This window comes from Populus euphratica, unplaced genomic scaffold (assembly GCF_000495115.2).
Source record: "Populus euphratica unplaced genomic scaffold, PopEup_1.0 scaffold1469.1, whole genome shotgun sequence".
Classification (NCBI taxonomy): Eukaryota; Viridiplantae; Streptophyta; class Magnoliopsida; order Malpighiales; family Salicaceae; genus Populus; species Populus euphratica.
The window spans coordinates 13044-26665 of record NW_011501314.1 but is presented as its reverse complement, the minus strand read 5'-3'; the positions used below and the strand labels follow the sequence as shown (position 1 = coordinate 26665).

Below are 13622 nucleotides of genomic sequence, written 5' to 3'. Positions count from 1 at the left end.
TTTATATCATCATTTTGCACTTGAAGTATCAATAACTCCTTTACTAAAACATGTTTTATAACCATAAGATACCTTTTAATTTATGGTAAATGGTCATTCTAAATGTAGGCCTATCACATAAATAAAAGGATTGATTGATGAGTTGAAGTATTGAAATTAAAAGGACAAAGAAAGGGCAAACTTAGAAAAGAGATGTTGGTGCAGTCCAGATTGGAATATTATTTAGTAATTGGGTTATATCTAGAGCTATAGATCTCAGATTTAGGTCTGCTTTATATGGATGGAAAGGATGGAAAGCTAAAACACAGGCCTAAAACTTTCATGGAAAGGTGAGACTTAATTCTAACATAGAAGTCTGAATCTATCCTACAGATCTCGAGTTCTAGAAGTTCAAATGACCTTAATTTTCTTTTCCTAGAAAGTTGAGACAATTTCTTAGAACTTTCATGTGAAGGTCTGATTCAAATTCTGATATTATCAATGATATTTTATACAAACAAGAAGATAAGGATTGTCGTCCAGTCAAGACGTGGCCACCCACTCATTAATTAGTCATCAAATTAATAGTTTTAAATTTTGGCCTATAAAAGGAGGCATTTACCATACATGTAGACATCTTGGTTTTCACCGTGTGTGGTTTCCAATTGAGTAATAAAAGGAGTTTATATTATACTTGTTTGAAATACTATTAGTGAATCCTCTAACCTTAACATTTGTTTTTATCATAGTTTGATCCTCACATTGATTTTCCATCTTAAAGTTCTCATCAACTTCTTCTTCTTCTTCTTCTTATTTATTATTGTTGTTGTTGTTGTATTATTATTATTACTTATAATTTATACAATTAACCTCCCAATGGTTTGACCCCGGTCTTGCCAGGTTTTTTATTTCTTTGAAACTCCTACACTTAGAAGAAAACATTAATCTTTTAGTCATATCAGAATCTAGATATGATCAAAGGACTGAATGGTGTTCTTGTTTGATCCAACATCTCTTCTCTAACCTTAGCCTTTTCTTTGTCTTTTCACTTTCAATAGTCAATCATATCAATCGATCTTTTAAACGGTTAGATATGCCTGTATTTAAAATGAGCATTTACCATAAATTAAAGCTATTTATATTATCAAACTTGTTATTATAAAAACATGGATAAGTTAGGGAATTTAATGATACTAAAAGTACAATATGATGATATTAAGCCTTAATAACAATGCACTTTTAAATACCAATCACTATATCCATTGTGACTTAGGCTTGACTCGTGGTTGAACCCAAATGTGTTGGGTTTGGCATCTTACTAGACCCACGATGACTTCGGCTCCGTATATGGCTAAGCCTAAGTGTATTGGGTTTGGTATATTACAAGACTACAAAGACTTTGGCTCAACTAATGGCTGCACCAAAATGTATTGGATCTGGTGTTTTGTCATACCCATGATGACTTGGGCTTAACTCTAAGTTGGATCCAAGTGTGTTGGGTCTGGTATTTTGTTGGACCAAAGGTGACATGGGTTCAACTCATAGCTCCACTCAAGTATATTGGGTTTGACATTTTGTTAGACTCATAATGACTTGGGTTCAACTCATAGTTAGACCTAAGTGTATTAGATTTAACAAGATGTTAAGTCCACGAAAACATGGATTCAACTTATAATTGGATCTAAATATATTGGGTTTGATATCTAGCTAAAACACATGTTCAATTAGGTTAACACCCTATTATGGGTTTGAGTTCTTTCAAAGCACGAAAATATTAAGTTGAAAAAACTCGCCAACCTACATTCTAAATCAAGTTCTTTAACTTGGAAAACTACTTTTCAAAATAGCAATGCAGACTAAAGATAGGATAAAAATACCACAACTTAAATTTTTATTGTCTGCCAGAATACTTAATCAAATGTATATTGTGGATATGGTTCCTTAATTCTTAAAGTTTACACTCTAAATTATAAAGAAATAAACTAGGGTTCTTATTCTTAAAGTTTCAACTCTTAACTATAAAGAAAAGTTTCAAAACTTTATAGTTTTTGAAAAATCTTTACTTCATAAATTATTTTATGAAAAATAACTTACAATGCTATTTCATTACAAAAAAAGTTATGATTAGCAAAATTCAAATTAAATTGAAAGTTCTAATAAAAGAAAAAGAAAAAACAATTTTGAAATAATATTTGGGTATGAAAACTAAAGCAACAAGTTTGCTAATTGCCTCTTTATAATTAGATATTTAGAATTATTCAACAAATTTCATTCCGATCAAATTGTTGGATAAAAATTTATAACTATTTTTATCATATTGAATATTGAATTTCTTTGTAACTCTGCAAAACCTAAAACATTTTAATAAATTTGAAAGTAAAACAACACAAATAATTATACTAAAAATAATGAATAAGTATCAAAGAATATTATAAATTATATTTTAAACCTCACCTAACATTTTAAGTAATTGGGTTCAGATGGTTCTTTATCATGGTTTTAGAACTTTGATAATCAAGTAGTCACGAGTTTAAATTTCATCATTTTTATTTATTTGATAAAAAATAAAGCATAAGGTAGTGTAAGTTTATACAAGTTTTAAGTCAAAAAAACTTTTATTTTAAAAGATATATTAAAAAATAATATAAATTATATTTTAAATTTTACATAACAATTTAAGTTATTAAATTAAAATAATTATTTAAGAGTAAAAACTTACCTCAAAACTATACTAACTTAAATTATTGAATTAGAATAGTTATCTGACAGCAAAAACTTACCTCCTAACTATTCTAGAGTTCAAGAACTCTGAGACTAAGACAAAGGTCGTTCATATAATTGGAGATACAGGAGTTCAACAAGCAGCAAGATTCTCATTAGGAGGACTTTCCTTTTCAAGAATCAAAATGCTACACAAACACAAACATGTGGCTTTGGTGAATCTTTGAAGAAGAAGTGTGAAATAATGTGTACAAAATACTGAAAAAAAGAAAACCGAGAATATGCTACAAGAACTTGGAAAAACAAATACTAATAAATCATTTGGACGAAGGATTGAAAGATTCTACTAGGCCATTATTTCAAATCAAAATTTAGCATTACACCATCATTTTATTTTAATGCAACAATGTCAATTGTAACTGATTAAATTACGGCTTCGGGATAATCGTATGTTTTCCCTATAATTATTTATATATATTCTAAAGATTTATTGGTGCATAATTTTTTAATAGATTTTATCTTTTTATTATTTTATCAAGGTATTTTTCATTCCATCTAATTTCATTTTCTTGTAAATCACATGTCAGGATTTTATGGATCGATGATTAAAAAAGAATCACGCATGAAAAAATTAAATAATGACATGTAAAGAAAATCATTGATTACCAAAAAAAAAACTCAGAAAAATATAGGAAAAGTGGTTGGACTATTTTAAAATATATATTATATATTTATTTAATATCAAATTTAATCAAATTAAAATTATTTGAAAAATATTACATTTTCTCTCCAATTGAAAAAGAAAAGATTTTTTTAAAATAATCTTTAAGGTAATTTATGTTTTTGTAACTAATTTTAAGGTAATTTTAGAAAAAATAAATTAATTATATAGAAAGCATTCAATTGTTTCCCCCATCTACTAGGAATTAAGATCCAGCTCATCAGCATGGAATCTACTACTAGGAATTAAGATCCAGCTCATCAGCCTGGAATCTATTTTTTTTTTTTTTATAAAAAAAAAAGCATGGTGCTCATCGGGTCCCTTTACGATGACAACCGACAAATCCCCCCTCCAGCTAAATGCATCTTGTTTATAGATGTGACTGTTATTATATATGTAAGTGTCGTTTTTTAGAAATTGAATAAAGTGACGGCATTGGTGTTTATGATGAGTCAACTGTCTTTCTTTCATCAACCTTTTTCAAGATTCCGATATCCTCCCTCCGGTGGCGATTGCCACACCACGTTTCCACCGCCCCTCCGGCGGTCTTGGTTCTGAATTATACTCCTACAACCACTGCTACTGAAAACTAGTTAAAGTCAACGAAGTTAGAGAATGGAAAACAACAAGTACTTGAAGTTGCTTCTGCAACAAAAGAAACAGAAATGGTTGTTACTGTTAATATTATCTTCAACCATCTTGCTTCTTACTACCATAGCATCACTCTCATCTTCCCCTCAATTGCTATACAAATTACATGGCAACAAATACCATTTCCAGCAGGTTCCACGCTTTGTGGAACCTAAATTGGAAAACTCACCTTCTTCTCCCGTACATACAATACCCCGCCTTGCATACTTAATTTCAGGTTCTGCCGGAGATGGAGTGAGCCTGAAACGGGCTTTAAAAGCACTCTACCATCCGAGGAATCAGTATGCTGTGCATTTGGACTTGGAGGCCACCGCGGAGGAGAGGTTGGAGCTGGCGAGATGGGTGAGTGAGGAGAAGGTTTTCGAGGAGGTGGGAAATGTGAGGTTGGTTGTGAGATCCAATTTGGTAACTTATAGAGGTCCTACCATGGTTAGCAATACGCTTCATGCTGCCGCAATTTTGCTCAAGGATATTGATGATGGGGAATCTTGGGATTGGTTTATCAATCTGAGCGCTTCTGATTATCCTTTGATGACTCAAGATGGTAATAAATGCATAATTTATATTATACAATACTTCGTTAATTAATTAATTACTACTTGATTATAAGTAAAGTAGGTTTGGTATTCTTTGGAGTCGGTGTTATATATATATATATATATATATATATATATCTTCGTTCATTTTCTTAGGAGAATGGGAAGAACGGAGTACCTAGAAATCCATTTGCTTTAATGGGCATCTCCTATTTTTTGCGGTCAACAGCTATATATAATTTTGGACTTGCTTCCCAAACCACTCAATTGGGTACCAATTCTGCTTGCTAGCTTAGCCATAAACATAACTTCTGCTGTCTTCTTGGCTTGATTATGATGGTCACAATTCCATGTTAACAGGATCAGTAAGTATTAAATTTGCGTTAGTACATGCATTTTTAGCAACTGTTCGCACTATTTGCTCTCGTTGCTGATTACATCGATATTTTAGGGTTATTTTTTTGTTCATATTGGTGAGTTCAAATCATCAGCTAGCGTAGCTATAATAAACAAATTATAGTTTAACTTCATAACTTTAAAATCTGGCGTTGGCAAGGCTTATTCTATTTTACCATGCATTCATTGACATGCAAACAGCTGATTTCATTAAGTTTTTAGGTATAAAATTTTGGGAAGTTTTAATTGTACTCTGTGCAAGCCCAGATTGATTTCTGATGGCATTAACTGGTGGTTTCTGTTTTCTTCCTCACAGATATTCTTTATACACTGTTTGATATTCCAAGATACCTTAACTTCATCGAGCATACCAGTGACATTGGATGGAAGAAGTATGTGGTTTATCTGCTCTCTATACATTTCTCTCTGTTTTCTTTTTGGTATGTTTGCGGCGTGAGATTGGATAAGGATGGAAGAGAGGGGAGGGATAAGGGAGGAGGAATTGGGTGTCCACTTTGTTTGTCAACAAGGATGGAGGCCTAAGGAAGGATCAAAGGATCCTTTCAATCTTTCCCTACTTGTACTTCTAATATGGCGAATTGGCTCCTATAATTTTCCTTTTTTGTAACTCTTAATGCTCTCAACTTCGATGGATTGACTTTCATCCTTCTCTTTTATGTACCGAACAACGAGATGGATGATTCCATCCTCTCTCCTTCCTATCCTTCCACTTTATCCAAACATAGCCTAAGGGAGGGTGAGGAGGGGAGTATTCATCTTCAATTTTGTATTTGAGTTTTTGCTAAAAATTGGATTTTTCTGAACCCTGCAGAGATCAAAGAGCCAAGCCTGTCATAATAGACCCAGGGCTATATAGCCAGCAAAAATCAGAGGTTTTTTGGATCTCAGAGAAAAGGAGGTTGCCAACAGCATATAATTTGTTTACTGGTAAGATATACAAGAACTAACAACTTATCTTTCAACTCTCTTTTGTACTAGAAACCAAAGCAGTCTCTCACAATCTTAACAGAAAAAGATAAACATATAAACAGCACAATGTTATTAAGAGTACAGCCTATGTATTTCTCCACCGCTGAGTACTTGGAAACCAGGTCTTTCCTAGATTTTTTCCGATGTATTTGATTAAGAATCTACGAAATGAACTCGTTGGTTCCAGTCTTCCAGAGAAGTCTCCTGTTTTGCATCCTGCATCAATGCCCCTTTCCAGCTCAAATGTCTCCTGAATATGTAAAACTGATTATAAAATTCAAGTCTGTGGTCTCAACTACATCAACTCAAGAAATCAGAGCTATTTCGTGTAGATGTTGTCTGGTGTACACTAAATCACGACAATGACTTTCGTGATATTTTAATTTATCAGGTAAACTAGCATTCTCCGCATTTACAAATAGCTCGCATTGCAAATTTATGGTAGGCATTAGAAGAGATGATAAACTCCTTACCTCTCTTTGAGTTTTAAATTCTTGGGATCCAGAGCATCGTATTCACTTTCACCCACTCCTGTTAGTATGGAAATTATTTGGATGAGCTTCTGAGTATGTAGAGATTGAAATGTCATTAAATTGTCAGTTTAAGCTAATAAAGTGTCCAGCGTTTTCAAGACTGAACTTGAATTGTACAGGAATAGAGCCATAGAGGAGATGGTACAAGCAATTTAGTTGCAAAAAACTCATCTATCTATGTGTGTATTTATAGAGAGAGAATTTAAAATTTAGTTGTGGTACTGATTTGCTCAGGTTCTGCTTGGATGATGCTCTCTCGACCTTTTGTGGAGTACTGCCTGTGGGGCTGGGACAACCTCCCAAGGATAGCCCTCATGTACTATGCAAACTTTCTCTCTTCACCTGAGGGTTATTTCCACACTGTAATTTGCAATGCTGATGAGTTCCGAAACACTACAGTTAACCATGACCTTCATTTCATATCTTGGGACAACCCTCCTAAGCAACACCCTCATTTTCTCACAGTAGATGATTATGAGAGCATGGTTGAGAGCAATGTTCCCTTTGCAAGGAAATTCGGCAAGGACGACCCAGTTCTTGACAAGATTGATTCTAACCTTCTGGGACGCAGAGCCGATGGGTTTGTGCCTGGTGGATGGTTAACTGATGAAGGAAACGCAAGAACAGTTCTCCCTCGTATTAATTTAAAGAACACCACTGAGCTTAAGCCTGGCCCTGGTAGTCAGAGGCTCAAGCGTCTGATGAGCAGTCTATTGTTAGCGGATGATTTTAACTCGACACACTGCAAAATGATGCCTGCTGTTTCGAAGATGAAATAGTTTCGAAGGCTTTCTGCCCTTGCATAGTTTATGATGATTCCTCTGTTCGATGAGAAATTGCCTGGAGATTGCTAATACACCAAATAAGCAGGCTATATGAGAGGAGTGTGAACTCTCTCTCTCTCTCTCTCTCTTGAAACAAGAAAGAGAACCACGCATATTTAGAAGATTTATTTACAATTTAGTCCATATGAATTAATTACTTAATCCTAATAATATGAAAAATAATTGAACAATCCTTTGATCATTCCCAAAATGCTTTCTTGCTTTGTCAAATTTCTACTTTTTGCACGCCTTTTTTCTTCTTCTTCACTTAGTTTTTAAATATATATGTTCTCAAAATAACAAATAATTGATAAAGGAAATAAATTATAAACAAATTTAAAATAATGATTATTGAATATATAATTTTAATATAGCTTTTCAAAAACGAGCAAAGACATATTAAATATTTTTGTTAAACTATATAAGTAATTTATAAATACAGAAAGTCGAAAAGAGACACTGTTCAAGCATGGGATATTGATATTAGTATATTCTATGTAACAGTTAATGGATAAGTTACATTTCATTGGGGTGTGTTTGGCTTTGTCATACATTTAAAACAACATGGTTGTTGTTTTTTTTTTAAATAAAAGATTAATATGTTAAGGTCAATTGGCTCAACTGTTTTTATAAATTCTAAAATTAATAATTATGTAAATCTTTAATGATTTTTAAATTTATAAAATTTGAATTAATAATTTTTAAAAAATAAACTTAAAATCTCATAAATTAATTTACACCTCTCAAAGCTAACACATGTTTTTCTTTAATCCCAAAGTAGTGTATGATTAATACTTGTGTTGATTTGAAATCAAAATATGTCATTTTAAAAAATTTATATTGCTGATGAAATAAAGTAAAGTATCCCTTACCCTTGCTTTGGTTGCTTATTATGGTGTCTATTTTTTAATTAATGCGTTACTGCTTTTCATGCTAGTGTTTTACATTATTTTATTTCAAATAATTTCAATATATAGGTTATTTTGATTGACAAGTTTGTTAAGTTATCATTTTTTTAATTAAATTTAACTTTTTTATAGTCTATTTTTTTTATATAGATAAAAAATAATTTTTGAGAAAAGTCATATTATTAAACTTTATAAAGTAATAAAAATTAAAGGGCTTAAGGAAATTATTATTCATTCATACACATTGCACTATAAATGACAATAATAATCTATAATGTTTTGCTTTTTTTTATATATAAATTTTTGTTATGATTTTTTTTTTAATTTTTTTGTTAATTTTATACTTTAATATTGGAATGATTGATAATTTGGATTCATAATTCATTTATTTTTATTTTATCTTTTTATTAGACAACCATGATTTGTAAGTTTGCTAAAGTATCCCAGGTTGCCCTAGTATACAAGGTTGATGGGGTGTTTTTTTTTTGCTTTTTTTTTCATTGAACTTGATTTTCTTATTATTTTTATTTTCATATAGTTAAAAAAAATATTTTTAGAAAAAAATTATGTTATCAAACTTTATAAAGTCCATGAACTTATTCACAGGTTTGTCTAGTTGACTTGGTTTACTGGGTATGGCAAGTTTAACTTTTTTTAATTACTTTTTTTATTTCATCTTTTGATACTAGGTTGATTTAGAATTCAATTTCATAATTGGTTTTTCTTCATCTTTTATGAGGTTATCGTGATCTAAAAAAACATCTTGGTATTGGGTTGGTGTTTAATTTTGCAATAATCTATTTTTGTTATCATATAGTTAAATAAACAATATTTTTGAAAAAAGATTTATAATACTAGTGAAGTTCATAACTCAGTTTATAGGTTTAGAGTACTAGCTTAGCTTACCTGATTCACAGAATTGATAAGTTTGCTCACTAATAGGATATGCTTTTTCTTTTCTTTTTTGATTTCATCATTTAATATTGTATTGGTTAAAAAATAAACTGCATTATTAATTTTTATTTGCTTTTTATTGAGATAATTGTCTCAAATAAGTGTCTATTTTTATGTTAATGCTTAATTTTATGAGCATATATTTTTATCATATAATTAAAAAATGTTTATAAAAAAAGTTATTAAACCTAATAAAGTCTATGACCCAAGTCATAGGGGACTGGGGTCAATCTAATTTTTTATTATCTTGATATTTTAAAAAAAATATTATCTTAAAGTTTTTTTAAAAATAAGTTATGTTTTTATCGATTATCAAAATTACATTTGGACCTATGAAATCAATCAATTTAAATCGAGATAACTCCCACATGACTTATTTGAAAACTTGAGTTAGATAAAAATTGAGTTGATAGGTTTCAAAATTACTCCACTTGGTTAGTTAAAAAATTCTCTGTACTCTTAATATTTTTTTAAAAAAATTAGTTCAATTCACAGTGGAAAAAGGGCTAATATACTAGTAGGTACTAAATCTCTTCATATTTTTTTTTTTTGACAATGTTGTATATGATTTACATCTAATTGTGATAACTTCATTACTTTTCGCTAATGTAGTATTATTTAGCAACATTATATATATTAGTGGCAAACATGTATATTTCTTTATATAAATCACCATGCAAAATTATATCTTTTACATCATACTTTTACAACAATTAATCAAAATTTGTCATAAGTAATAATAAAACTATAATAGTGTGAATTTTAGCTATAAGTATTAATTAGTATTTAAAAGTGCATTTTTATCAAGATTTTATATCATCATTTTGCATTTGAAGTATCAATAACTCCTTAACTAAAGCATGTTTTACAAGAACATATATAATAATATAAAATACCTTTAATTTGTGTTAAACGTTCATCTTAAATTCAAGTCTATCACATAAATAAAATGATTGATTGATGAGTTTAAGTACTGATATTGAAAGGAGAAAGAGATGGCCAAACATAGAAAAGAGATGCTGGTGTAGTCCAAACTGGAATATTGTTCGATAATTAGATCATATATGGAGCTATAGATCTCGAATTTAAGTCTAATTTATATGGATGGAAAGGTAAGACATAGGACTACAACTTTCATTGGAGTCTAAGATTTAAAAGGGCTATTTTCAAGTCCAAATTATAACAACAATGAAGAAGTTCGAATCTACCCTGCAACCCAGACACTGTTCAGTATTCAGCCCATATCTTGAGTTCTAAAAATCCAAATGACCTCAATTTGTTTTTTGTTTAGAAAACTGAGATAATTTTCTAGAACTTTTATGTGGAAGTTTGGTTGAAATTCTAACGTTAACAATGACATTTTATTCAAACAAGAAGATAAGGATTGTCACCAAGTCAAGATGTAGCCACCCACTCATCAATTAGTCATCAAATCAATAGTTTCTAATTTTGGCCTATAAAAGGAGGCATTTATCATGCATTTAGGCATCTTGGTTTCCAGATCAAGATCATGCTCTTGCTTTCTCTCTTTGTATTTTTGTAATGCTTAAGTTTTACTTTCATTAATATCTTGTTTATGCCTTTCATTTCCTTTCCTTTACTTAGTTAACTTTTATCTTATTTATGTTCTTGTCTTGTTTATTTATATTTCTCTCTTTCATTATGTTTAGCTAAGTTTATTATATCAAGGTGAAAAGGTTACACTAATGGTGTAAGAATATGTATAATGTAAACTCAACATGAACTCTAATGTTTAATACTAACATATTTTCTATTTGTTATCTTGTTCACTCTTAATACTTTACTTGTTAAATGGTTAATCTAGATTTATGTTGTATAACACTTTGTATAACAAATACTTGGCACTTTCATAACTTAGTCGTATGGTATATAACCGATACTTATGCTATGAAAGAAACTTGATTTGTTGTTACCATAAGTTATAATCATGAATAACTGACAATCTTTACAAATATTAGCAGTATTCAAATAAGATAACTAATGTAATCATGTTAACAATTTATAAGCTGATTGAAATCTTCTTTTTGTGTGGTTTCCAATTGAGTAATAAAAAGAGTTTATACTATACTTGTTTGAAATATCATTAGTGGATCTTCTAATATTGACATTTGTTTTTATCATTCTTTGATCCTTATATTGATCTTTCATCTCAAAGTTTTCATAAACTTCTTCTTCTTCTTCTTCTTTATTATTATAATTATTATTATTTGTATTATTACTATTATTATTATTGTTGTTGTTGTTTATACAATTAACCTCTTTGTGGTTCGACCTCAACTTGCTCAAAACATGATAGATTTTAAAGATACTCTTGCAAAATTGACATCTGCTCTCAGTTTCTAAGAGAAGGGTAAACTTCCATCTCAACCATAACAAAATCTCAAGGGGTAATGTAATACAAATTAAAGTTGTTCTAGAAACCAACATATGGATCAAGTCAAATCCGTTACTATTCTTCGTAGTGGTAAGGATATTAAAAAACTCACTCTTGAACTTTGTGAGAAAGATGATGAGTCAATCTCTTAGGGTAAGGAAGGGGTTGAATCTAAAAATTACAAAGAAAAGACTAATTCTCCGTCGGAGAACATAAAATTAAAAGATCCTTACTTAATCTTGAAGCTAATGTGAATTTTCTTTCATATTCAATTTTTCAAAGTCTCAATCTAGATGAGTTAAAACCAACTTTTATAACTCTTTTACTTGCCAATAGATCTATAAAAATGCTTAGAGAAATAGTTGAAGATGTGTTAGTACAAGTCAATAAATTCATTTATCCTGTGGATTTTATTATCTTGGACACACAACTTGTTGAAACATGTAATTCATTTCCTGTTATTTTAGGATGTCCATTTCTTACAACTTCTAATGCATTAATTAATTATAGGAATAGACTGATGAAGTTATCATTTGGAAACATGACATTGGAGATGAATATTTTCAATATATTGTAAGCAACTTAAAGATGATAATGATTTACAACAAATATATCATATTGAAGAATTAGTTTATGATTAACTTGAGTCTACTTTGAGTAAAATTGAGTTAGATGAATCTAAAGATTTGCAAATGATTTATTCCCAGGAAGAAATCACGGATGAAAGAGGCACTGAAAATGTTGATGCGGATCTTTTATCAAGAGTTAAAACAGATTTGATATCCGACATTACACCAATCGATAATTACTTTCCTAACAAATCCTTACTTTCTCTTAGTTCAATGTCTTGGTTTGCTAAAAATATCAATATTTTTGCTTCACGATTTTTGCCAACTCACTAGAGTACCAAAGACAAAAGAAAGTTTTTCAGCGATGTGTAAAATTTTTATTGGGATGACCCGTACTTATTCAAATATTATCTTGATCAAATATTTCAAAGTTGCATTCCTGATAATGAGGAAAGTATTGTCATTAAATTTTGTCTTTTTGAGATATATGGGGGTCATTTATCATCAAGAAAGACAACTGTAAAAATCTTACAAAGTGGATTTTACTAGGGCCCCCGTATTCAAGGACTCATATACATTTTACAAGGCTTATGAAAATTGTCAAAAGTTAGGATTTATTTCAAAACATAAGGAATCTTTAGATAATCTTTTATTCACCTTTAAGACGTATCCTAGTGAAGATATGTATTGTGCATTTCATGACTTAATAGGGGGAGTATCAATACCTGTATTTTTAGGAGGTAAACAAGTTATAGGGGTTCTCCCTAAAGCTTTATCACAAGGGAACATCATTGGAAAAATAATTGGAGAGGAACTACATGTCTCCACAATGTCTAATCGAATGAATGCAATGTTTAAGCACGCTGATGCCTTCATTGCCTTATTAGGTGGTCTGGGCACATTGAAAGAGATCTTTCATATTACCTCTTGGACCCAACTACACATTCACTATAAACCCATAGGGCTGTTAACTGTTAATGGTTTTTATGATAAATTGTTGTTTTTTCTTGATCATGTTGTGAAACAGGAATTTCTAATATCTTTGGCACAACAAATCATAATATCTACTGCTACTGCTGAATAGCTAATTAACCAACTACAATCTTTCACTCATGTAATTGATCCCTCCACGAGTCGCATAAATTGGTCAACTAAGAAAAACCGTAAAAGACTTAGATTGGATTTGAGCCTTCATTTGTGAATCCTTGTGTCTTTTGGTTTTCTTAATAGTATATTATTTTATGTTTTCTTGTTTCTTATATTTTATTTAAATTTTATCTTGTTTATTTATGTTTCTCTCTTATATTATGTTTAGCTAAGTTTATTATGTCAGGGTGAAAAGGTTACACTAATGGTGCACGAATAAGTATAGTGTAAACTCAACATGGACTTTAATGTTTGATACTAACATGTTTTGTATTTGTTATCTTGTTCACTCTTAATAT

At 30.3% G+C, this 13622-nt stretch overlaps 1 protein-coding gene across 1 annotated transcript; it reads left to right on the top strand.

Annotated features, from left to right (window-relative positions):
• The first annotated feature begins 3824 nt into the window (after nt 1–3824).
• Nucleotides 3825–7487, top strand: LOC105117649 (xylosyltransferase 1-like). Its single transcript, XM_011015381.1, has 4 exons — nt 3825–4616; nt 5321–5396; nt 5837–5952; nt 6762–7487. The coding sequence occupies exons 1-4, from the start codon at nt 4037–4039 to the stop codon at nt 7304–7306; spliced, it is 1317 nt and encodes a 438-aa protein (XP_011013683.1). The 5' UTR covers nt 3825–4036; the 3' UTR covers nt 7307–7487.
• The last annotated feature ends 6135 nt before the right edge of the window (nt 7488–13622 follow it).

Bases quoted from the DNA above. Each gene is read 5' to 3' on its own strand.
- LOC105117649 (XM_011015381.1), top strand. From the start codon at position 4,037: ATGGAAAACAACAAGTACTTGAAGTTGCTTCTGCAACAAAAGAAACAG. The intron at 4,617-5,320 runs GTAATAAATGCA...TCTTCCTCACAG, and splicing joins TCCTTTGATGACTCAAGATG to ATATTCTTTATACACTGTTT. The intron at 5,953-6,761 runs GTAAGATATACA...TGATTTGCTCAG, and splicing joins AGCATATAATTTGTTTACTG to GTTCTGCTTGGATGATGCTC.